General features: G+C 46.2%; 1 protein-coding gene across 12 annotated transcripts in view; it reads right to left on the minus strand.

The window, feature by feature from the left end:
- Positions 1-1,570: 1,570 nt before the first annotated feature.
- The window catches only part of NCALD (neurocalcin delta), a 443,801-nt gene continuing 420,142 nt past the window's right edge, over positions 1,571-25,229 (minus strand). For 9 of the 12 annotated variants that reach the window (XM_068525732.1, XM_068525738.1, XM_068525731.1 and 6 more), the window contains 3 exons: positions 18,047-18,443; positions 8,453-8,558; positions 1,571-6,040 (listed from right to left, as the gene is read on the minus strand). In XM_068525732.1, coding sequence (XP_068381833.1) covers positions 5,943-6,040; positions 8,453-8,558; positions 18,047-18,424 — 582 coding nt within the window. In that variant the 5' untranslated portion in view covers positions 18,425-18,443 and the 3' untranslated portion in view covers positions 1,571-5,942. Of the gene's footprint in view, positions 6,041-8,452; positions 8,559-18,046; positions 18,444-24,695; positions 24,829-25,229 lie in introns of all 12 variants that reach the window. The other 3 variants (XM_068525739.1, XM_068525740.1, XR_011070731.1) reach the window with 2 other exon arrangements.

A 25,229-nucleotide genomic window follows, 5' to 3' on the forward strand; every position in this document is an offset into this window, starting at 1 on the left:
TTGCCTCCTCTTCTTTTTCTGTCCCTTAATAAATAAGCTTTAAAAAAAAAAAAAAATCCATGTAAGACAAGGGACATGTGAAACAAGTGTTTTTCTTATACTTACCCAAATTGCTTAGACTTTATGGGTGTTTAGAAATTGGGTCCAACAGAAAAATGCAGTCGGGTGTCATCTTGGAATTGGATCCTAAAAGACTAAGACACGTCCCAGCCCAGAAACTTAAGAAGCATGAACTGAATCAAACATTTATTTTCCTTATTTAAAATTATGCAAATGCAACAGAAGCAGAGGGCTTGTGCCAAATTCTATGAACAGCCCTTTCTTAAAGACAAGCAAGGAAGACTGCTAGATGGACAATTTGCTCTCGTGTTAAAAAAAAAAAAAAAAACAAAGGCAAATGTAACTTAATAGTTTTGTAAATGGGAGAGGGGGAATCTATAAACTATAAATACAGTTATTTTATTTTTTGTACATTTTTAAGAAGAAAAAAATAAATATTCCTAACACTCGAATGTCCGGTGTTTTCCATGAGGTTGGTATTGGGGCTCTTTGCCTGACTGGAAAGAAGCCTCTGTGTGAGCGGGGAAGGTTCTAGGCTCCCCTTGGGCACCTCAGGTCCTGGGCTCCAACACAGCAGACATTTCCTCTTCTGGCTGCTTTGTTGTGCCCAACCCCAAGGTTAAATGAGAAGACGGCTGAAGACATCACGAGGCCTTTGGTGTGACCACGACCGGCCACCAGCGTGGCTATTCTTCCAGTTCCCAGGGCAGGAAGTAGGCTCTGTCCATCTGCATCTGCCTTCCTCAGTCCCAGCTCCCTCACCACCACTTCAATGTACCACGAGAGCTTTCCCGTCCCTTAGTTCATCCTCACCCACCTCTCCACAGAGACTAAAACCACGTGGCTGAAACGCCAACCTCATCATGACAGTCTCTTGCCCTGGAACCCACAGCCTCGCTAGTATCTGTCAGCTCAAATCCCAGTATTTCTCGGCATTTCCTCAGTGGCCACGCACACTCCTTCAGCCATCCTCCACGATTAGCTCCCGAGAGCCTCTCTGCTCCAAACAAGTAGCGCTTCTATGTTCTTCCACCTGTCTGTCTGTCCATGTCCACAGCTTTCAAATCTTGGCTAAAAATTTGCCTAGGGAAAGCTTTCTCTGACCCACTTTGACCCCCTTGGCATCCTCAGCAGCCTCCGTGCCTGGACCAGTGGGCAGCAAAGAGGAGGTCAGGAGAAGTGCTTGTTGAGGAGGCTTCTGGAGAGATCCTGGGATTAGAAATGGGCCAAAGGCCTCTTTGCCACGATCCGTGTTCCACAGTCTCAGCAGGAGGTCTGAATGTATTCCCCACAGGCCCGAGGAGGTCCTGCCGGGCATGCACTGGTCTCCACATCTCCCCTGAGGCAGTCCTCCCTTGACCCATGGCAGCCATAGTTCTGCTATGAACTCTGCTCCCCATGTGTGCCACCCCACCCCCACCCCCCACCTCCCTGTACTGGGACTCCAGGCAGGTAAAGCTTTCAGGGCCACAGGCTCCAGTACCAGCTCTTGCCTTCATTGCTATGCCAGCTCAGCTCAGTTACTATGGTCCGGGCGTCGTGTCCAGTGCTGGGGAATAAGAGGCACATTAGATGCAGTCCATCCTCAGAGGCTGCGATGTGCCCAGCGATAACAGCCTGGCATCGTCAGCACCGGGATAGGGGTTCACTCTGGGAGAGTCAGGGCTCAGCAGTCACCCCAGTCCTAAGGCATACAATCCCCTCTTACCCTTAGACTTTCACAATGTGATGAGAGGTCACCAAACGCTAATCTCACTTTAGGAAGGCTGCCAACTCGAGTGTCTGAGCCCCTGTATCTCTGAGGGTCAATGGCACATTAACAACACCCAGGGCAGCAAATGCCCAGGACCTATCTAAGTCCTGGACACGTGGTCATCATTCAAGTGTAGAGAAATCTATTTGAAATGAATATCCCATTGGTTAGACCCTTGGTGTGGACACCTTTGCACTCTGCAACAATCTTTCTATTTTAGGTGGGTTTGACTGATACTCTACTGCCTTGAAAAATACAGGGCTCAATTTTCTTTCATTTCTTCAGCCACCTTAAAAAAAAACAAACAGATAATTTCAGGAAAGTGAAAGCATACTCCTGACAAAGATAAGAACGGCCTGCATGAAGCATCTCCATTTCTTCCAAAGGGAGCTAGCGTGATCTCCCCCTGCCTTGACTGAGAAAACAGGCAGATTCTTCCTCACCTGGCCTATGCCCCCCCCCACCAACCCATGCCCGAACTAGGCTGTCAGGGTGTCCAGAGCTGGGTTGGGACAGTACCCTGAAAATAGGAGCCTCAGGCTTGCAAATGTGCTGGAAATTAACAGGTTCACCTCCAACAGGTGTGCGAGTGAAGGCTCCTGATCAGGTTGGAGGGTCCCAGCCACCTCCTCACCATCACTGCCATGAGTGACATGGCATTACTCATGCTCAGTTCTCATGGGCATCAGGGCCATGGCTGGTCTACAGAGAGAAACTGTGAGGTACAAAAAGACTCCCCTCCAGGCCAACTCAGCCCCTACATGAGGTCTGGTTGGCCCATGAGACACCTACCAAAGCTGACATTCAGCCCCTTTTTCCTACATTCATGGCCTCTGTGCTGGAGGCAAGGCCAAGGACAGCAGCAGCAAGCACCTTGATCTGAATTGGCTTTGAGGCCATGGGCTCTGTATCATGTCAGTTTTCCTATAGACTCTTCTCCAGCCTGAGAGGCCGCGAGAGGGGAGAGGGGGATGTTAATTTCCCACCGAAGAGGAAGTTGCCTCAGTTTCTCCTTCTGGTGCACCGAATGTTGAGACTAGAATTTATAGCTCCAGTTGTGAGGAAGGAGAGGAGGTACGAAAGTGAAGGCCATGAGCAGAGGGAAGTAAGTTAGCCCACATGTAGACCAAGGATGCTTTCGGACAGGGCTTTGGGTCCAGCAGACCCTCTCATCCCCGCTTTCACAAACCCTGCTTCCTTGTGCCTGTAGAGCAGAAAGCACACCCAGGAGGTGGCCAGCACAGCATCTGGGCCCTCACTCGGGCACAGATTCAGCTGGAGCAGGAGTTTAGGCACGGAAACCTCATGTCCCAGACCATCATATTAAATCAGCAACATTCTCGAATGCCAAGCTAGAGTAACACAAAAGTCAACTGATATAGGACCCACGCCACGGGGAGGGATTCATAAATTACTAAATTCACTTGTGGAAAGTGCCCCCAGGGCATATCAATGGGATGGGACTGCGCCCTCAACACCCCTTCCCCACCCTAAACAAGGATACGAACAGTCGGACCACTCTGCATCATCCTTCAAGTCGTAAGCCACTTTATTCCAGTCCCTTGAACGTCACAGGCTGGCCTGATTTCAGACAGAACAGACTCCGTTTCCAGAGGCCCCTCAACACAGCAATGGCAATGAACAGCCCAGCACAGGAGTGACATAAGCTTTTAGGCATTCAGCCTTCTGGGTGCTGCCGAGTCCCTTGGCCACACTTGAGTGCATTGGATCAGACATACAAAGGCCTTCCTGGGAAGGAGGAGAATGAGAAAACAACCCTCAAGAAAATACAGACAGGGTCAATGGCAGGCAAGGACAAGGACTATTTTCCCTCCATCCCGGGCGTGCCAGCATTCATCAGCCGTGCGACTGCTTTGTTTTCTTAACAGCTGGAGACGCTCTCCACTGCTTCTCACTCCAGCTCTAGGTTCTAGGGAACGGAGTGAGTCTGGCTCAGTAAGATGTCATGACTGAGGACAGAGCCCAGGCGGGCTTTCCCCAACATTAACTGACTCCGCCATCTAAGGAGGACTAAAGGAGGAATTAGGTCTTCAACCAAGAGCAGGAGAAAGTGGGAGGCAGCTCCTGAACATCACCTACAGAGGTGCCGGGTCCCCTTGCCACTGTGCACGCCGCGTCTTAGGTTAATTCCCTAGTTTTCAAAACCAGATTTTACCCCTTGGCCAATGGAGGCACTCAGCAAGTCTCACAGTATAGAACCACTATTAAAAAACCCGACACTCAGAGGAAGATGGAGATTATTTTACTGAGTCCAGGTCTCAAAATTTCACCCTGCCAAGTTGGTTCGTTTTGGTCAACCATACAAATTCAGATTGTTACTATCAGTTTAAACGGAATCGAGTAACACACAGGAATCTAGAGGTTAGAATGGGTTCAGCATCATTTTCCTCATGGTCATAAGTTTATCTTTCTGTGGTTCATGGTCTACAGGAAGTAGCTTGGCTGCAGCCAAGGGGACCTCTCTTCCTTCTCTTGGGGCAGGATCTCCCCGTCTACATCCTTGAGTGTTTGGACTTCCCCATGCCTACTGCTTGTGAAAATATGACTTACCTGTGACCAGCAACTTGTACTCTTACCTTTCAATTCAAATTAGGATGTATGAGGTCATCAGACCAAACAGCAACTCAAATTTGTACTGTCACTTCTGTAAATAGAAATTTGCATTCAGAGAACACGATGATGCAAGATCCTTTCGGGTTCCCCAGGGTGGGCCTTGGAAATCACAGACACACTTGCCTATGCCTTCTTCAAGATGAACCAGATGATGCCCAACCTCTGACTCTTTTCAGGGCCGCTAGAGGCATGGAAAAGTCAACATTGCAGCTATGGCTTCCTAACCATACATGTGGATTAAAGCATTGGGCAGTCCCGAGAATTTATGCTATTTGGGGTGGGGGTGGGAACAGCTACAGAATATTATCTGCTCAGAAAAGCACCACACCTCTGATCCAGGACTGTCAACGGGCTGCTGGGCTGGGTGGGCAAACCCACATCTCTAATAAATATGAACCTTCTGGTGCTCCAGTTGACACATCCCACTCAAACTTGCCCCACTTCTATTCCCGAGGCACTACCACTGGAAAAGCATTCAAAATTAAGGTTGGGCTCTGGTCATGGTTACTTTGTACTTTTCTGCAATATATAAAATATTACCTGTTGATTGGTGCATTTGTGCAAAGACGGATATGACTTTAAAATAAGACATAGACATTCATTATAGCTGGCTTACTTCACAACAAGCTACTGAAAACAGTCTCCTGTAATAAGATTGTATTAGTGCTCACTAAACATGCATTTCATTTAAACAAGGCAAAACACTTAATTTCGTCTGCAATACCCAGTATTTTATATACAGCAATCTTTTTTTTTTTTTTAAACTACAATAGGCAACAAGATGGGTCTGGTTTTGAAATATAAATTACCATTTGTGTTTAATTTCCAGAGAAACTCATCTTAGCTCAACTAGTGTAAACCTGGGAAGAAATAGCTGAGCCATCTTTTTCCTCTCCTCTGTGAATTTACCTTGAAATGTTCACAGCTTAGAAACTAAAGCCTGCTGGGGAAGAGGATGGGGTGGGCCTCCAGGCGGGAATCCCCCAGGCCCCTTTAATAGCCTGGCCCGGAGGATTCCTGGTCCCTGGGAAATCGAGCATCTGGTGCCATCACGCCTAGGGCATGTGTTACTCCAGACCCAGGTGGGGAATTTTGTTTTCCAAACAGGGCCCTCAAGCTTGCAATACAATCACTGGACTGGATTGTTTTCTCTTCTCTTCTCTTGCCTCCCCCAGTCTTCAGTTCTAGAACACAGACTTTCGAATCAAAGGAAAGGTAATAATAATAACGATGAAAAATCTTCAGAACAATGAACACCACAAAGTCTGTGCACGGCAGCACTGTTCATGCTCTCCACAAGCGCGGGGGCTCTAGACATTCCCACGAAGCGTCCACGACAAAAGAAGCTGCAGGCGGCACGGAGGGAGGTGCATCCGACCACACGGGGAACAGCATCACCGTCAATATTGTTTGGCAAAAAAAAAAATTTTTTTTTTGTTAAAAAGGAAACTCCAAAGGGAACACAAGCAGCTCTACAGTTGGTGGGGCTTCCGGCTCAGAAGTGGCCGGCGCTGCTGGGGTCGCACTGCAGGAGGCGCACTATGGACGGGTCGCTCTTGGCCCCTCGGATGAACTCTTCCAGGGAGAGTTTTCCTAGAAAGCAAGAGGACTGGTGAGTGGCGGCTGGCGGCCGCCACACGAACGTAGGCTTCCCGCTGCACCTTGGGCCCGGCGGCGGCGGCCCACCTCTTCCCGGGGTCTCACACCCGCCGTGAGGCCCACCTTCCGTCTCTCCGAGCCGAGACCCCGGGGCTCGTTGAGCATCGCACAGCGCAGCACGCGGCCTCCTGAGAGCTCTGTGTGCCCGGCCCTGGGCTGCGGGGCTGCTGGGTGGCCCCCCGCCAGCTGCAGGCGCCCCGGAGGGTCTCGGTGTCTGTGGATCAGATGGCGCTCGCGCCTTTCAGGGCTGGGCTGGGCTCCTGCAGCGCCAAGGCCGTCCCCACGGGCTCACTGGGCCCTCTGGGCTCCTGAGGGTCACTCGGGTACACCTAGGTTTGCATGTGGGCAGAGGGGCCCGAAGAGACATCTGGGGGGAGGGCCCCTTCTTTGGGCCAAGGTGTGAGGACGGCTGCCCTTCCATCCAGGCGAGGGGTATGTGCTCCGAGAAGCAGAGAAGTGCCGCACTCGGTCCCTCCCGTCAATCAGGGCACTTTCCTCCTACCCCAATGGGCTGGACGGGGGAGACTGGCTGCCTGGGATTCCACTCCTCCTGGATGTCCTTTTCCTTCTTGCCCAAGCTAGAGTATGTATTAAATTCCCTTCGAGAAGTTTCCTCGGTCATATTGCTGGTGGGGAGGCAAAGCTTCTCCCCCTTTCTTGTTGCGGCAGGGTAAACCCTGCATTCAGCGTATGTATCCGCTCCCTCGGGCTAACTACCCGCGTGCTCCCGGATTGGCTTCCCAGCTAACCTGCTGGGGGCCCAGACTTTTCTCTTCAAGTCAGCCGCCAGGGGTTAGATGCAAAGAGCTTCTCCAAGAGGAATCTAACAGCGGGAGGGTCTAGAAGCCCTGAGCCAAAGCACCAAGTCTCCTGGTCGGGCGGAGCCTGACCCCTTGCAGACTTAAAGCCCCTCCCGGTACGGCTCCCACTCCGCTCCGCCCCGCCCCCCCCCCCCCCGCCACTTTTTTTTTTTTTTTAACCCAAGGCTTTCCCTTAGGAAAGCACAGGGCTTTTAGCACCGAGATGCATTTGGGGAATGCTGACCCCGTCAGGGCTCTGTGACCCCATTGTGGCCGAGGCCCAGAGCAGAGGCTCTCATTTCTCGCAGTGAGGGTTCGATCCTGCAGTGTTTGGATCTTCTCCCATCTTTCAGCCCTATTCTGAAGAGGAGGCTGGGCCTCGGGCAGGACACAAGCCCACCTGTGCTCCCCTGGAGTATCAGCAAAATGTGCAGTTTAATGTCAGCGAGTTTATTATTCTATTAAAAGAATCCCGTTTGTTTAGTCTCTGCAAAACAAACTATTCGCTGTGAATCAAGGCACATAGAGAAACAGGATGTAATGGCGCCTTTGTGGAGAAACAAAGCAAACAGATTGGCCTGTACCCTGCAAACCCGGATTCTCAGGCAGCTGGTGCCCCAGAGGGCATAGGGATAGAACCTGAGGCTCGCTCTGCGACAAAGCCTTCCGTCGGGGGTATATGACTGCATTTGCTCATCACTGACAAGAATTGCTGGGGATGCCCAGCAGAACAGGCAAGCTGGAAATAAAAGCAAGAGCTATAGATGACTCCGGGCTTATTATGGACCAAGATCTGTGTTAGCACTTTAAACTCAGACATTACATCTAACTAGGATTGCCAGATTTAGCAAATAAAATACAGGATGCCCAGCTAACTTTCAATTTCAAATAAACAACGATTTTTAAAGTATGTCCCAAATATTGAATAGGGCATACTTATACTGAAAAGTCATTTGTTATTTAACCAAAAATTAAATTTAATTGTGCCTCCTGTATTCTGTCTGGCAATCCAACATCTAAAATCCACTGTTCTTGAGTTTGAAATCCATCTCTCCTTTCATTTTGGTTTGCTTTGCATCCCCTTGTTGAATTTGAATTGTGGGTGGCTCCCTCAGGGTGGAATCTGCTGGCCACCTCACCCGCCAACAGCTGAGGGGTCCCACTTGGCTCCAGGAAACCCAACACCTTGGAGCATGTGCACGAAACCCCAACAAAACCCCCTGGGCAGGCTGGGATGAAAGCTACTAGGGTCTGAGTGGATAACAAGCCCCTCCCCACTTTCTGATTCGCTGGCCTGCAGGATCCAGCCTCCATCTTCCCCCTACAGGGGGCAAGCAGGATAAGCCACTTTCACAAAGGGCCTTGAGCCAGGTCCTTATGGCCAGTATCTTGTCCTCGAGTGGAATTCCCCTGCCCGGACACCCCAGCCCCTCCAGCAGCGCCCCCCCACCCCCACCCCCCGCCTTGAGCAAAGCAAAGCAAAGCAAAGCAAAGCAAAGCAAAGCAAAGCAAAGCAAAGCGAAGCAAAGCAGCCATGGCCTCCTACCATCTCTATTGGTGTCCATCTGGCGGAAGATCTTTTCTGTCCTCTTCTCTGGGGTCGATTCATCTTCAGGCATTTTCATTACAGAGGAGACCATCTTATAGATTGCCTGCGGACAGAAGCAACATGGCGTGAGACAGAAACATGGTTTGGTTTCGCACACAGTGGCCCTATTATTAAACCTCCCAAATACAGGGTTGAAGGGAATGCCTCCCATCACGCAGAGAGCCAGCTCTGTTCCTGACCATCTGTTGTCGTAGAAGAGAGACGTGCAGTTGCTGGTGAGAGCAGCCAGGCCAGCAGAGCTTGTCCAGCGGTTAAGAACCTTCAGGAGTGACAACTGGCAGGAAGATCCACTAGGCCCCCCGTGTCTCTAACTTTAATGTGCTTATGAATCCCCTGGGAATCTTGTGAAAACGCAGAAGCTGACTGAGGAGGGTGGGCTGGGGAGATGCGGGGCTTGAGAGTCCGCATTTCTACTGAGGTTCCTGTGTGCTGCTGCTGCTGTTTTGAGGTCCCCGCTCTCAGGCTGTAGGGGACATTCCTCAGGCCAGAGACAGGTCAGGGTCTACTGTGGTCTCTCCCTGGGTCCCTCAAGGGTGACAAACACTGATGGTCTGTAAGGGCCTGCCCTCCTCTTCTCCTGGGCAGACATTACCAATCCATCCCAGGGCTCTTTCCCCTTGTATGTGGCAATCGTCTCACATTCCTTCTCAGCAAGCTGCCAAGTATCCCCGGGATGGGAACAATCTGCCATCCAAGTTTTGGATGAAATAAGTATACAATCTCAGCTTGAGATAAACTGGGTACATCAGAAATCTGATGGGCAAAAGAGGGTTCTACTGAAAAGGTTTTGTGAACAGTACTGAAACTATCTCCTCTACCACCTGTGGACCCCCCGTGGTACCCAGTAAGCGCATGGAAGGCCTCAGCTGTCAAATGTTGTTTTTATTTTGGAAGCATAATGTAAAGTCATTGTTTTTATCTCCAGACCATGGTTCTGGTACTCAGATTCACTTTGGGAAAATTAGCCCTGGGAAGGAGTTTTAGAAAAAGTAGATTTTGCCAGAGGGTGGGCAGAGAAATCTGGAAAGTTCTGGAACTTGGGATGTAGTGGGAGGAGAGAAAGGAAGGCAGCTGAAAGAAAGTAGTCTCCAAAGGGGAAATGTGGAAACAAAAAGGGTTGCAAAAAGAGATAAAGGCTTAACTTCTCCGCTTTACAGTCTTGTTCAGGATCAACTCTGCCTCAAGTTCCTAAAATATTCTGGAGAAATGGGGGTAAATATTATAATCTCCGTTGATAAAAGAGGAGTGAAAAATGAACTCACCCAGTGTGTTGACTCTTGGGCTGATTCCACCCCATAGGGACCCCTCAGGCCAGGCTCCCCGAGTCTGACTTGAACCGACCCAGAGCCCGCGCTGAACTGAAGCTGCCTCCACAGTGAGTCTGTCTGGGAGGAAGGGCAAACTGGGAGTCATGGCTCTGTCTGGGGTGATGGGTGTCACTGGGGTAAAAGTAAGCTTGGCCACAGTCAGCTGTCCCAAGAGACGCTCACTGAAGTGTGCTCCAGAGGCGAGAGGTGAGCCATACTCTGTCTTCCTCCTGGATCCCTACTGCTGTCCCCTCCAGCCCAGGACTACACTACCATCTGTGCTGGGGTTATAGTGCCATGCGCCAAGCCGCTGGGGACACCTGACTCCTTGGGGGAGCTAGAAAAGGCCATAGAGTTAGAGACTTTTTTACAAATGGGAAACAGAGGTGCTGAACTTTCAGGGCCACATGAATATTTAGTAACAAGAGTGGAAAGCAGGAGACTCTCCATACCACCTATGTTCTGAGGTCTAGCACCCTCTCCTCAGCTTTCTTTGCTCCAACATGGAAGCTTTTCTGTAACCCTTGACTGAAAGAGGAATCGGTGGCACCAACTGATGAACACACACACACACACACACACACACACACACACACCCCTCAAACGGATTACAGACTTACACAATCTAAATATTTTGTGAATTCATAAGCCCAGGAATCTTAGAACAACAACAACAAAACAGTATCTAGATTATCAGTGTCCCACTAAATCACAAGTACACATCTTTAAAGGTGTAAGAGCTGGTACCTTTCAGGAGTTGTAGAGGTGATGTGGGAGGGGCATTTATGGACAAATAATAAGTTTACTTTTGCTAGAAGTCTTAAGGATGCTGTGTAATCAACCTTCTTTGGGGCTGTGTTGTTCCTTCCCCAAATCTGTTCTGGCCTCGGTAAGGTCCCATAGTAGCAAGTAAAACCCACTGGTCTGGAACACTCCTTGGAACTCTCAGCCTCTAAGAGTTGAGGTTCATGAAATTCTCCTTCTTGGGATTCTGAAGGGAAGTCAACTGTGTAATAATCTAGGGGTTATTCTCTTAATACTCTGGTTGAACAAATGAACGAAAGACCAAGCAAACAGATGAATGTGTGTTTGAAAACAAGGCTCTTACACTCAACAGAAAGTCTTCAGGGGTTTAGTCTTTAGCTGTTAGGCTAAAGGAATAGGGCTGGGGCAGAGAAATGAGGATAGGTTAGTTCAAAAAAACCAAAAAACAAAAATACCCATAAATAAAAACAAAACAAAAATGAAGAAAGTCAGGACCCCCTTATATGAGGATATTTGCAAATGAGGCTTCTGGAACTGGGTAAGAGATGCAATGTCTGAGTATACTGAGGGGTTGAGAAGGAAGTGCGGGCACCTTTAAGACGCTCACATTTCCAGATGGCTCTTTCATAGCACTCAGACTAGATTGTTTTTGTTTGTTTGTTTGTTTTTAATGTGTATCAGCTCACAGAAAGGGATTAGTGGATTATTCACAAAACCAGGTCTATGAACATGGGTGGTACTAGAGCAGTGAGCAAAGAGATGAGGTGACAAGCCCCAGGGGTCCCAATGTAAGTGGGTGACAGCCCTGCAGAACCTCAGTGGGGAATCATCTGTCCCTTTGCCCCTCTCTCATGGCCTCAGCAAGCCAGCATTGATTGTACTAGACCTGGGACTCCACAGGGCAGGGAGAGAAAAGACCCAACTCCAGACAGCAATCTGAAACAAATCGTGTCTTTTATTAACTCCAGTTCCCCACACCCCTCCCCCAAATTTAATGGGATTAAACCATGGAGAGGCCAGGCTACTTCCCTACTTTATTTTTAGCAATGTCAACGAGAGGCCCAGCAGGGACATCCTGTTTTTAATTAAACTTGAAGAGCCCTATTCTTGTCTCTGGGTAAATACAGCACTATGGGACACCCAGGAACCCAGTTCTGGTTCTGCCCTAGGCAGGCTCAGGACAGCACCACCTGCGGCCAGGGGAATTACCAGCTTCCTCTTGACATATATATATATATGTGATTTTTCTTTTTCCCTCTGAATGAACCACCTCTCGGAATGCTGGAAAGGAAGGGCTCATGTCTGAACTGATAAAGGTTGTGGGATTAACTGAGGGCAGGCACAATTCCAAGAGCTAAAGTTCACTCTTCTCTCTGAAGGACACCAGACTGGCTTTTCACCAGAAGATGTAGGGTCTTCCAACAGGACACCCAAGGCCCCACGACAACCCACCAAGGGTAAAAGAAGTTAAGCAGTATAGGGTTGTTCTTAGATTATCGATAAAGGAAAGCATCCTGCTTAGAAGGATATTACATACCAGGAAAGGAGGGTAGAGAGAGGCCATGAGAATCTTTCTTGGAAATACTCTTAAAATGGGATCAATATCTATGTATCTAGAACAGCATAAGCACTTTCTCGTTTAGAGCTAGAAGAATACAGTAAGTCAGTAAATCCATAATGTTCTCCCAAAGTGCTGTAGATACTTTCACAGGCAGGGAGAGGATGGGGGGAGAATAAGGGCCCTACCCCCTTTTTCAACCAAAGCATCTCCGTTCTTATATTAGTTTTCACATAAGATTTTACTTGAAACTCATTATTGCCCAGGCCCCTGCCCCCACTCATGTTCGTTTGTTTGTTTGTTCCTTGGTAAACAGTCCTACCATCCACCATCCTGTAATCAAGTCAAAGACATCTTTAATACGGCTCTACCACCCGTCTCCACATGCAGGCAATCAACTGGACCTATCAAATCTGCCTCCTTCATATTTTTCTAAATTTATCATTCTTGCCCATTCCTCAGCCACTGTCTTGTTTCAGGTAAGTGGTGGTACCCATCATTTTTAGATATGGGCAATTACTATCTGTTTCAATCTTATGTAAAGTGCTCTGCAAAGGTTGCTTCCAACAGCCCCTTCCAAAGATCCCGTTCACTCTCCTAAAAAGACATTCTGGAGCTGCTGTGGTTTAGGACTTCGCATTTTGGGGGGCAATACCGAGTTTGTTTTTGGAATGTTTGACTGTGAGGTACCAGTGCAATGTCTTAGTGGAGGTGTCCATTAACAGCTGGACATAGTAGAGGTGAAGACCTGGAGGTACTCTGTTTCTTCATCCATAAAATGGGGCTAATAAGGTTATTGTGAGGATTAAACAAGATAATGCACATGTACCAGGTTGACTCATGTCCTGCAAAAATTCATGTTCACCCAGAACCTGTGAATGTGACCTTATTTGGAAATAGGGTCTTTGCAGATGTAATCAAGTTAAAATGAGATCATACTGGATTTGGGCAGGCCCTAATCCAATGATGTGTTCGTATAAGAAGAAGGAAATTTGGACACAGTCATACAGGGAAAATGTCACATGATGACGGGAGAGATGCGGGCCCCAAACACCAAGGATCGCCAGCCACCACCAGAAGCTAGGAGACAGGGATGGAGCAGATCCCCCCAGGAGTTTCTGGAAGGAACCAGCCTTGCCCACACCTTGACCTTGGACTTCTGGCCTCTGGAACTGTGATAGAATAAATGTTTGTTGTTTGAAACTGCCCAGTTTATGGTAATTTGTTATAGCAACCCTAGGAAACTAATACAGTGTGGAAAACACGTAACACTATGCCTGGCCCATACAAGCACTGAGAAGATGACTTCCCAGAACTAATGAAAGGAAAAGGGGGCTGAGGCTGGAACTCTGCTTGGGAATATCCTTGTTTAGGAAACAGGAGAAGACAGAGGAGTCCACAAAGGAGACCTGGAGGGCACAGCCGAGTGGGGGGCCTTTGGGTAGCAGGCACTCACTTGTGTTGCCAGATGCCTAACTTCAACTCTTAAACTATAATGTGGCTTGTCACGATAAGAGTAATCCCCTGATAAGAAAGGGATAAGCCAAACACAACTGATAAACAAACACTAAGGTTAGTTCTTAGAGAAAGTCACTAACCTGGGCAACTGCTTTAAAGAGTTTTCTCCGGGAGAGAAATCGAAGTTGCATTCTAGAGTAACATCTGTGGTCCACACTCATAACTGAGAATTAGGCAAGAGTTTGCAGCTGAATTCCCAGGGGCCATATCAAGACGGACCAGAAGCTTTCACCACAACACCACCCGCCCCCAGCCTTTTCTTTCACCATCAGAAGAGCACAGCGTTTCAGGTCTCCAAGGCATATATTACGAGTGACATAGTGTCTACGACACCAATTTAGAAAGATCTTTGGGAGAAAAAAATGCCACTCAGGAAGTGGTTTTGGAAAGAATGTAACCAAGTCTTTCTGGTCCTGATTTTGATCCCTCACGGCACAAATACTCACAAGCTGGTTGTCTAAACTGGTCACAGGTGGTGCTCTTGAGACCAGGTCAGATTAATTTGTGAGTCTGTTTGGTGTTTGTGGACAGTAAACCTTTGCATGGCTAACACCATAGTCTCCCTTCCTCTTCATCTGGTTGCTGTATGGATACATACGCCTTATTCTGATGAGTGAATCAGGAAAAAAAATTCCCATATTGCTAAAAGAAACAAACAAACAAAAATGAAGTCTTCCGTGATGGGCTGCCAGCATAAGCCCAACCTCCTTCCTTTAGTTTTCATTCATTCAAAGGGTGTGAAAATGTAGACTAAGGGTGTTATGAAGTTCACTCTGCCTTATCGAAAGTGCTAATTAACCTTGAATCACAACTAGGAGGGAGAGTCTGATTCCAAGACGACACGTATTTGAACACCAACTACTTTAAAGCAATCATTACCATCCAAGGAATGAATATGCTAACTAGAAATGATCGCAACCTGGTCAATTAAAGTGAGTTCCCTGAGAACTGCTAAAGGTAACACTGTGTTAGCCTATATATTCCTTTCCGAAAGTCTCTAGCAGGACTTGAGAACAAGTCCAGACAGCCTGTGCCCCAAAAGTCCCGATGCATGAAGCGTACCTATGGGCTCAGGGCAACAGCTCGGAGTTGGGGAATTCCTGGTGCCAACCACATTCTCTCCTGGAAAGATGATCTTTCTGTTACTTAAATCCCGTAAGCATCAGAGCAGCCCAGAAGTTTTAGCTTATTCCCAGCTGGGATGGTGTTTGGTGGGAAAGACAACAGCTGAAGAAGCCTGGGAACTCCTAAAGTCATCTGCACAAGAATATCTCTTCCGTGAGTTCCACCAATTGGAGGTTTAGCTGGGTTACCTCCCTTTGTTTTGTGAACATACATTTATATGACTAGGTAAACTTAACCTAAAACTTAATGGGAGACTCTATTACTTTGTCCTTTGAATGGGAAATGACCTCCCTTTATTTTGCAGGGAAACATCCTGTCTCAGCTCCAGAAACTTCTATAGAATAATAGTAGTCAACATTTACTGAAGGATCCCCCATGAGAGGCACTGTTCTAGGTACTCTACTTGTAATAACTGTTTAACCCTTACGGTTACTCTTGAGGCAGGTGCTATGATTGGTCCAGTTCACAAATCATGAGAACAATGTACAGAAAGGTTAAATAACTTACCCGAGGAAGAGAAGGAAAAGGAGATTGAAAAAGGAGAGGGGCAAGGTGATATTGACCTGCTTTGCTCAAGACAACCGCTCTCACATGCCAATTCTTCCCTTGACTCCCTCTTCATCTTTGTTTTGGATCCAGGTGATCAATTTTTGTCTAAGCCTGTGATTTTCATTCAATCATAAGAGTAAAGCAACACAGATTATGTACTCCTACCCAATGACAGTCCTGTAGTTAAAACGTTCTTTCAAGGGTCCTAGTTACTTTCTGAGAACAGAAGGGGGTCAGTTTCACTCCCTGTTCTTCCTGCATTCTCTCCCTGCGGTCCTGTTGATGGATCCCTAAGTTCATGTTCCCTCACCCCCAAGATCCCAGAGAGCATCTGAGCACTCGTGGTTCAATGCGCAACGCTACTCACATGCTCGCTGCCCCCTTCCTGAAACACAGGCTGCGCTGGGCTGGGTGTGGGTGTTCAGACCTGCCTCTGGCTGGGCTCAGGGACAGAGAACTGTGTGGGGCAGGAAGGATTCTCCTTCCTCTTGCAGCCGGGGGGCTGAGACTAGGGCCCTCCCCACCCCAGGAGAGGATCTGCCGTTACGGGAGAAACATCAGAATTGTGATCTGGCTTAAGACTCATGAGAGACGGTTTTGATGCCAATAATAAAATATTGGGCCTAAATCATGTTCCTAAGTTTGTCACTTAAAAAAAACAAACACATGAATGTGAAAATGTTTGTGTAAGACTCTAAAAATAAATCTGCATATGGTTTTGCTTTTCCACCCAGATGCTGATATAGCACAAAATTATTCTTTGGAAGAAGGAACATAACTGCGTTTGGACATATGAGGTAGACTGAATAACGGCCCTCCCAAGATGTGCATGTCCTAATCTCTGAAACCTGTGAATACGTTACCTTACACAGTAAAAGGGACTTTGCAGATGTAAGTATGTTAAGGATCTTGAGCTGGGCGGGGTTATTCTGAATTATCTGGGTTGTCCTAGTGTACTCACAGGGGTCTTTATGAGTGGAAGGGAGAAGCAGAATGAGATAGCCAGGGGAATGGCAACGTGAGAAGAACTCAATCCACTGTTGCTGGCTCTGAAGTTGGATATAAAGGGCTACTAGCTAAGGAATGTTTCAAAAAGTAGGAAAGGCAAGGAAACAGATTTTCCTCTAAAACCTCCAGACAGAATGCAAGCTGCGGACACCTTGATTTTAGCCCAGTGAAACCGGTTTCAGATCTCTGACCTCCAGAACTGTAAGATAATAAATGTGTGTTGTTTTAAGCCACTAAGTTTATGGCCCTTTGTTACAGCAGCAAGAGGAAACCAATACCGTGTATTTCAGTGTTACAGAGTCCACAATAGAATAGAATCCTTCCTACCAATGCCAGGAAAAACAAAAGGATTCCAGTCTGTTACTACCAACAATATTCTGTGGATACCAAAATTAAACCATAGGAAGCAACAATAAAGAAGAAAAACTAGAAAATTTATGGAGTTCCACTCTCCATTCATTGACAAGCCTCATTATAACCTTGTTTGGACCCCGATCTTCACCCTGACCACTTACTAGTATTTGCAGGTGAACATCATGAATTTACATTTTACATTAAATGGCTTGAATTTCTGAGTCTTGGAGGGACAGAAGTTCAGCAAGGAATTTATGTGCTGACACTTGTAATCAAGCTGCAGTTTCACTTACTTTAACAGATAGAGCCTTAATTTGTGTATGATTCTGCTGGCCCACAGCCTGCCTCCATCTTATCACTTTCTAACAGGTATTTTCCCAGACACCTAAAAGACAGTGCCGCCTCTGAAGCGATTGTAGCATCTGCAAATATGCACTCTCCTAAATAGTGCAGACCAGCTAGAACCAAACAGTGAGAATCCCCACAAAGGCACACAGCTTCTTGGGACAGTGACAAGGCCTGAGTGTGGACTTTCAAAGAAGAGGGGATGGTGAAAGGAAAAACGACCCCTTTTCCTGTTCTGTTTGGGAAGTTTACTCTGGGTGAGTGATTTGGGGAAATAAAATGGAGTGCTTCCTATTAAAATGATGGAGGCCTTGATTCTGCACTGTTTGTATCTCTGATGAGATAGAAGCTAGATTAGAGATCCCTACTTTTATTCAAGTGTCTAATAAAGTTGGAAATTAGTGATGGCAGTGATGATGAGCTTTTCTATAAGGCTGGCGCTGTGCTAATAAGCATTGGACACGGAGATTCAGTCTAATCTTAAAACAATCCCACAGCAGTGGGCACTGCTGATAGTTCCATTTTACAGATAAGGACACTGAGGCTCGCTTGGGTTAAAGTCACAGAGGTAGTGACTGAAAGAGGCAGGATTTGAACCCAGGTCAGAGTTTGATGATTAAACATCACTCCAGGCTCTAGGTCCAGGCAGGTCATTGCACTGAGTAGATGGAGTGGCCACAGTGAGCATGACCAGCTGAAGAGTGCAGGTCCCTCTGTAGGGAGGAGTCACCAAAAAGCCCCAGGGCACCTATGCCAGGCAAGAACGTGGGCCCAGTGTGGCCAGAGCTCCTGAGTTTCCAAGAGATGCTAGCCAATCTGCATGTTTATGTGTAATCTCCCTGTTTTGTATATGGATTCCACATTTTCAAAGACACTGCCTAGGCCAAATCGGTGCCCAGGTGGACCACCAGTTTGCAATCTCTCCACTAAGCTATACTGTGGACTTCCCAATTCTTACTGTGACTCACACTCTTCTCTTTGTAAAGGGCAAGGTCCACGTACCTGCACAATCTCGAGCATTTCTGCCTTGCTGATGTAGCCATTTCCATCCAGGTCATACATGCTGAAGGCCCATTTCAGCTTCTGCTCCAGCTTCCCCCTTGACGTTACGCTCAGGGCTATGATAAATTCTCTAAAGTCTATTGTCCCATCTCCGTTGGCATCGAAGGTGCGAAAGACGTGCTCTGCAAATTTGGAAGCGTCCCCATAAGGGAAAAAGTTCCCGTAAATTTTCTTAAACTCCTCCATTGACAAATGTCCACTGGGGCAGTCTCTCAAGAAGCCTTTATACCATTCCTGGATCTCGTGCTCTGTAAAATCTGTGCTTTCCAGCAAGTCCTGCATGACCTCTGGGCGCAGCTTGCTGTTCTGTTTCCCCATCTTGGCAGCAAGAATTCAGCTGCAGATAAAAAAGAATACAGTATATATAGTTTTTTAAACCTGTTCTTTAGAGGCACATTTTACAATCTGTGATTGTTCCTTTGGGAAAAAGAAATAAACTGTTAGTCCAATAACATTGTCTAGGGTTTTCCAACATTGTGGTCAGTGAAACAAAATGTTGAAAGATGGGCAGGCAGAAGATGCACAGCAGAACTATCACGGACCAGAAAACTGATATTTCTTCTACACAGAGCCACCCTAAAAACAGGAGATTTATAATGAAAAAGAGAGAGAAAGAAAGAGAGAGAGAGAGAATTAATTGGTTACTTAGTTCTGCCTTATCTATTTGCAAGAGGTTAAGCCTGGCTTTAAAAAGACTGGGGTTCTAACACCCAATCCCAGTATTAGCAGGGAGAATTAAAAGAAAGGAACAAAAGAGAGCGAGCAAAAGAGATAATTTAGCACGTTTTAGACAACTGCAAATAAAGTGCTTGGGTACCTTCTGAATATTATAAACACAGACATGAGTAAGGAAAACAGAAACCTATCTAATTCCATTAAATGCCACCAAGCTTGGTCAGTTATTTAAATCCACAAAGTCAAATCACTGTCAACATTGGGTTAGATGGTAAAGATGATGTTTCATAAAGTTGTTTATGTCCTATGATTGTGGCTTATGAAATGGGCCAAATTTTCCTTTTTAAAATACAAATAACTTCATATTTTCTTATCATAATAGTAGCACATCCATAGTAAAATAGTTAAACAACACAGTGATGCATAAAGACAAAGTTAGCATCATTTCAAATCTTAACACTTAAGAGATAACCACTGCCAGCATTTTGGTGTGTGTCCTTCTAGCTTTTTTGTATGCGTCCTTAACTAAATATGCTATTAATAAATGTTTTAATATATTTACATTTAATATATTTACATTTTAATACATTTACATTTCAAAAAACAAGAATATATACCCTATGTTACATATTTTAAAACTTGATATAATGTGGGGAATAAAGGCAACTTTTATTAGATGGGGAAAAAACCTGTAATTATCATCTTCCCATTCACAGAGCTATTCAACATTAACCGAGTGCCATATACCAGGCATGTTTCTAGCGCTGTGAATGCAAAGAGTGAGATGTGTCCCCTCCTCCTTAAGGGGTACCCAGTTGTGTATGTATGGAGGTGGTAGTGGCAGTAAGAGGACAACACAATAAAAATTCAAAACATGGGGGCTTCCCTGGTGGCGCAGTGGTTGAGAATCTGCCTGCCAATGCAGGGGACACGGGTTCGAGCCCTGGTCTGGGAAGATCCCACATGCCACGGAGCAACTAAGCCCGTGCACCACAACTACCGAGCCTGCGCGTCTGGAGCCTGTGCTCCGCAACAAGAGAGGCCGCGATGGTGAGAGGCCCGCGCACCGCGATGAAGAGGGGTCCCCACTTGCCGCAACTAGAGAAAGCCCTCGCACAGAAACGAAGACTCAACACAGTCATAAATAAATAAATAAAAGAACGTGAATTTCTAAAAAAAAAAAAAAATTCAAAACATGGTATCAGGGGAATGGACACGGTGCAGTGAGAGTACATAGAAAGGACACTCAAGCCAAAAGGGGACATGGGTGCTATCAGGGAAGCCTTCTTGGAGGAGGTGATATCTGAGCTTAGTTCCCATGTCCAAAGTCTTATGATTTAAACATGGTTAAGATAAATCCCTTTTAATAAAGGGGCTCTGCACTTATATTTTACATTTTTCTTGTATTGGAAACATAGAATATATAAAAGATAACACACCCCCATTTTAATAATGATTCCCAGTTTCTTTGAGATTTTCACTTTGTGGTGTTTGTTTATGTCTGCCTCCCTCCCACTGCAGGGTGAGCTCCTTGAGACGGAGTCTTGTTGAAGTTACTTTGTCTCTCTAGGGCCCATCACAAATAACATTGGGTGAGTTAATGAATGAAGAAATGACTGATAGACAGATAAATAATTACAACATGGAAATATGGAATAACCTTCTTGGAAAAGGAGTCTTTCTGCCCCAAAGATGAGGCCCTGGCTTTCATACGGTTATTTGAGACACTAAAGGTATTTGGTAGTTAAGACTTGGTCTTGGGGTCTCTTCTGCCCGCTAATTTTATTGCGATCTAATTGTCATAGAGCATCGCATAAGTTTGAGGTATATGACATAAGACCTGATATATGTATATACTGGGAAATGCTCACCACAGTAAGTCTAGTTAACATCTATCACCTCGCATAGCTACAGAATTCGTTTCTTCTGATGAGAACTTTTAAGATCTATTCTCTTAGTAACTTTTAAATATACAACACAATATTGTTAACTATAGTCACCATGCTGTACATTGCATCCCCAGAACTTATGTATCTTACACTGTAACTGGAAGTTTGTACTTGCTGACCACCTTCACTCAATTCCCCCTCCCCCCGCCTTGGGATCTCTTAGATTGAATTGCCTGCGTACCTATTGCCCCACTAAAAATAAACTTCTTGAGGGCAGGGTTTGCATCTCACACTGCTCAAATTCTTTATTATATCCACAGTTCAGGAAATGACAAACATCTTTATTAGTTGCCAAGTTGATTGCTTTTGTTTTCTGAGCTCTCACTGAAGGCAGAACCGGCCCACTCTGGCTCTGAGGCAGGCATCCCCGAAGGGTAGCGTGACAGAGCTTCCTCCCTAGTAGCAGGACCAACAGTTGCCCTAAGAACTTATTTACTTTCAAAGGTGCCCCTTTATGCAGAATCAGGCAAATACCATTTTATGCAAGAGCAAAATTAAACTACAACTCCAGGCAGAGCACAAACAGAATTTATAAATTGAACCTTTCAATAACTTTCACTTCCCTCTTGTGTCCCTTTTATTTTTTTCTCCTGGAGAAAAAAAAGCAAAGTTGGAGAGGCTGGTTTGTATTAGAATTTTAAAACTGTCATTTAGTTGCTAAGTTGGCAATTTGCCTGAGGCAAGAATTCAGAAACATGAGGTAATACATAATACATGGATTTACAGAGCTCTGAAACATTTTACGGAATTTACAAGTAATTTTGAGTTTTCCTTTTGGTGAGTTCTTTAGAGGATAGCCCTTTGGTGTGGTATTCAATCAAATCACTGTTAGAATACTTTGGTTCCGTGCAAAATTACCGAGTGCAAGGCCTTGGGAAAAAAATGCCACTTTGATATTTAAATCCACTCTCTTAAAGAATGATTTGTTTCCCAGGATATATAAAAAACTGTTTCTTCAAAACCGAACTTAAGTTCCCTTCCCAACATTTAAAAAGTGCTTCTCATTTATTAGCTGTTTTTGCCCTAGAAACAAATTGCCTCAACATTTTGGCTAAGACTCCCACTGAGACTGATCTGTGTGCAGCTATTTTTCCGGTAAACAGTAATTAAACCACATCTACAAATTCATTAGCACAGACAGGCCATAACACAAACAAAGCAGAAGAGCATGGAATAAGCTATCTGGGAAGCGGGTGTTTGCAATTTAGTCCAGAACTTGTTTCTGTAGATAACTACAAACACTTTACTAAGTATGATGTCTGAACTTGAGAAAACCATCTGGACTTGGTTAGGCTGTATGACAGAAATCTCCGGGGACACAGGATAGCATTTCATTCTTTGAGGGAGGAAGGGAAAGATAGAAAAATGCCTGACAATACCTTTTTTATTTTGGAAGACAGGAATTTCTGCTGTTTGAGTTGAAGAGGGGGAAAAAAATAACATTAAGGGAAATGCTACATTAATTAGCAGTCAAGAAAACAAATCATCTGGAGACAGAAGCTGCACCTCAGGTCACATCCATTTAATCACTCCATATTTGGTCATTAAAACATTTATTTTGTGCCAGTAGAACATAATGAGGAAAATTCAGGCCATGGAATAAAAATGCTTTTGGGTTCAAAGCCTGGCTTTACCATTGACTAGCTCTCAGGTAATTTACTTAGTTTCTTGGTGCACCTCAGTCTTCTCATCTGTGACATGAGTTCAGTTGTACAAGTTCATGTCTCACTGATTCTATGTGAGAATTAAACGAGACAGTCATGTATGTAAAGCTCTGGCATTGAGTCAAGGCCAGATGCTATGGTCAGTGAAAACCGCATCTTATTCTTGATGGCACTTCATACGTTATTCTATTGAACCTTCACGGCAACCCTGAGTGATGGCAGGGTAGCTTTTGCCATTTTATAAGCGAAAGAAAGGAAGGAAGGAAGGAAACTCTGAGAGGCAAAGTGACTTGTCTCAAGTTACACAGCTTTTCAATGAGAGAGCCAAATGGGAAGCTTGATTTGCATGCGGCTGTCTACTGCTTTTTTTTTACTATGCCCTACTAGCTTCACAGACAAGCACATATAGAAATTAAGACAACAGTTCCATACAAAGTCAAAAAGAAGTAGTTAGAGGGAAGAGACGACCTCCTATTAGAACTCACCCATTCTACATGTATGGGCTAAGTGTCTACCAGGAGGGAGGCATGGCTCAGGACACTGGGAATTCAGCAGCGAACAAACAGGCAAAGCTCCTGTTCTCATGCAGCTTACAGCCTAGTGGCAAGAGACAGACAATAAATAAGATAAGTGAAATGTTAGAAGGAGATGTGCCATGGAGAAAATTAAGGTGAGTGGGGAATGCCAGGAATGGGTGGGTGGGTGTTGACCTTTTAAATAAAAAGCCAGGGAAGGTCCCTTTAAGAAAGTGACGTTGGGCTTCTCTGGCAGCACAGTGGTTGAGAATCTGCCTGCCAATGCAGGGGACACGGGTTCGAGCCCTGGTCTGGGAAGATCCCACATGCCACGGAGCAACTAGGCCCGTGAGCCACAACTACTGAGCCTGCGCGTCTGGAGCCTGTGCTCCGCGACGGGAGAGGCCGCGATAGTGAGAGGCCCGCGCATCGCAATGAAGAGTGGCCCCCGCTTGCCACAACTAGAGAAAGCCCTCGCACAGAAACGAAGACCCAACACAGCCAAAAATAAAACAAATAAATAAATAAATTTAAAAAAAAAGAAAGTGACGTTTGTAAAAGACCAGACAGGCAAGGAGGTGGCCATGGAGATGACTGAGAGAAAACCATTCCAGGCCGAGACAACAGCAGATGAGAAGGGTCTACACGGGGAATATGCTTAGCACGCTCAAGGACAGGGCTAGAGCAAGGGTGCGAGGAAAGGAAGGAGATGAGATGAGAAGAGTCATGAGGACCAGACGATGTGGGACCAGGAAGTAACTGGCTTGTACTCTGAGTGAGAGGCAGCCACTGCAGGATTTTTAGCAGAGAGATGAGAGGAGTGATTTATATTCTAACAGGATCCCTCTGGCTGCTGTTTTGAGAGAAAGCTGAAGCAGGGTAAGAGCAGCGGTGAGAAGACCAGTTAGGAGGCCACCGCAGTGACCCAGGCAAGAGACGACAGCGGGTGGAGCCAGGGTAGCAGTGGAGGATGCGAGACTTAGTGGGATTCTGGACACAGCTTGAAGGTACAGTCAATAGGATTAGTTGACGGTTCAGCTGTAGGGTGTGAAAAAAAGACAACAGCAAGGATGAAGTTGACACTTACGGAAATAAGAAAAATGCAGGAGAAGCAGGGCTTTGGGGTGAGGCAGGGGGCATGGGTATCAGTGCTAAGTTAGTTGTGCATGTGTTAATTCTGATATGCTTATCATACATTTGATTGGAGATGTTGAGCAGGTAGTTGGATGTGTCTAAAGTTAGAGAAAGAGGTCCAGGGAGGCAATATAAATTTGGGAGTCATCAGTATATAGATAGTCTTCAGAGCAAAAGACAGGATGAGAATGCCAAGGAAGTGAATGTGGATGGAAAAGAGAAGGGGATAAGGACTGAGCCCTCCGTCGCCCTGCCGTTTAGAATCTGAAAGCGGAGAAGGAACCAGCCAGGGAGGATCACAAGGACGGGCAGCGAGGGGGTAGGAAGACACAGAGACTGAAAATGTGCCCCCTCTGGCATTGTGTCCTTCATGCCAGCTCGAGGGGGCACACGGAAGTGCTCAAAGCAGCGGCACGGTGAGGACTGAGGCTCTTGGTTTCCTCTCCGAATCCTGTGCTCACTCCCCCACCCCAGCCTCTCCCGTCTCCGTAAAGGACATCAGCTTCCACCCAGCTAGCTGTTCACTCCAAACCCCTGGGACTCACCTATGATTCCTTGCACTTTTGTTCCATCAGCAGGTGCTGTCTAAACTTGTCTCTGTCTCTAAAATTGGTCTCAGATACACTCATTCTCACCATCTCCACTGTCGTACCTCAGTCTGAACCATCATCGCCTCCTTCCTGAATGTCTACAACGCCCTCCTTGCTGGCTTCTCACTCTTGACTCTTGTCCTCCTTCCCTCTACCCGGCCCCGATCTGCTCTCCACTCCGCTCCCCAGAATGACCTTTAAAAAACACAAAACAGACCAGGTCACTCCTCTGCTTAAAGCTCTATATGGGCTTCCTAACACACTGAGAAGAAAATCCAGACTCCCTCCTTTGGCCCACAAGGCTCTGTGGAAGCTGGCCCTGGCCATCCCGGACTTCTTCTCAGCCCCCCTGCCCACGTACCCTGGCCTCCTGCACGCTCCAGCTTTTACCTCTTATAGGGCTTTTGCTTCAGGGCGTTGAAGAATACTTTTAAATAGCAATTGGGTCCTCAACCCTTTAGTTTAAATACCCTGTAAGATCTACCTACCTACCTATCTATCTACTATAAAATATATATAACATATATCATATACAATATATATTAATTTTTGCTGAATCTCAACTGCATTTCATTAAATGAAATACACACATATTC

The sequence above is a fragment of the Eschrichtius robustus genome, chromosome 17 (genome assembly GCF_028021215.1).
Source record: "Eschrichtius robustus isolate mEscRob2 chromosome 17, mEscRob2.pri, whole genome shotgun sequence".
NCBI lineage: Eukaryota > Metazoa > Chordata > Mammalia > Artiodactyla > Eschrichtiidae > Eschrichtius > Eschrichtius robustus.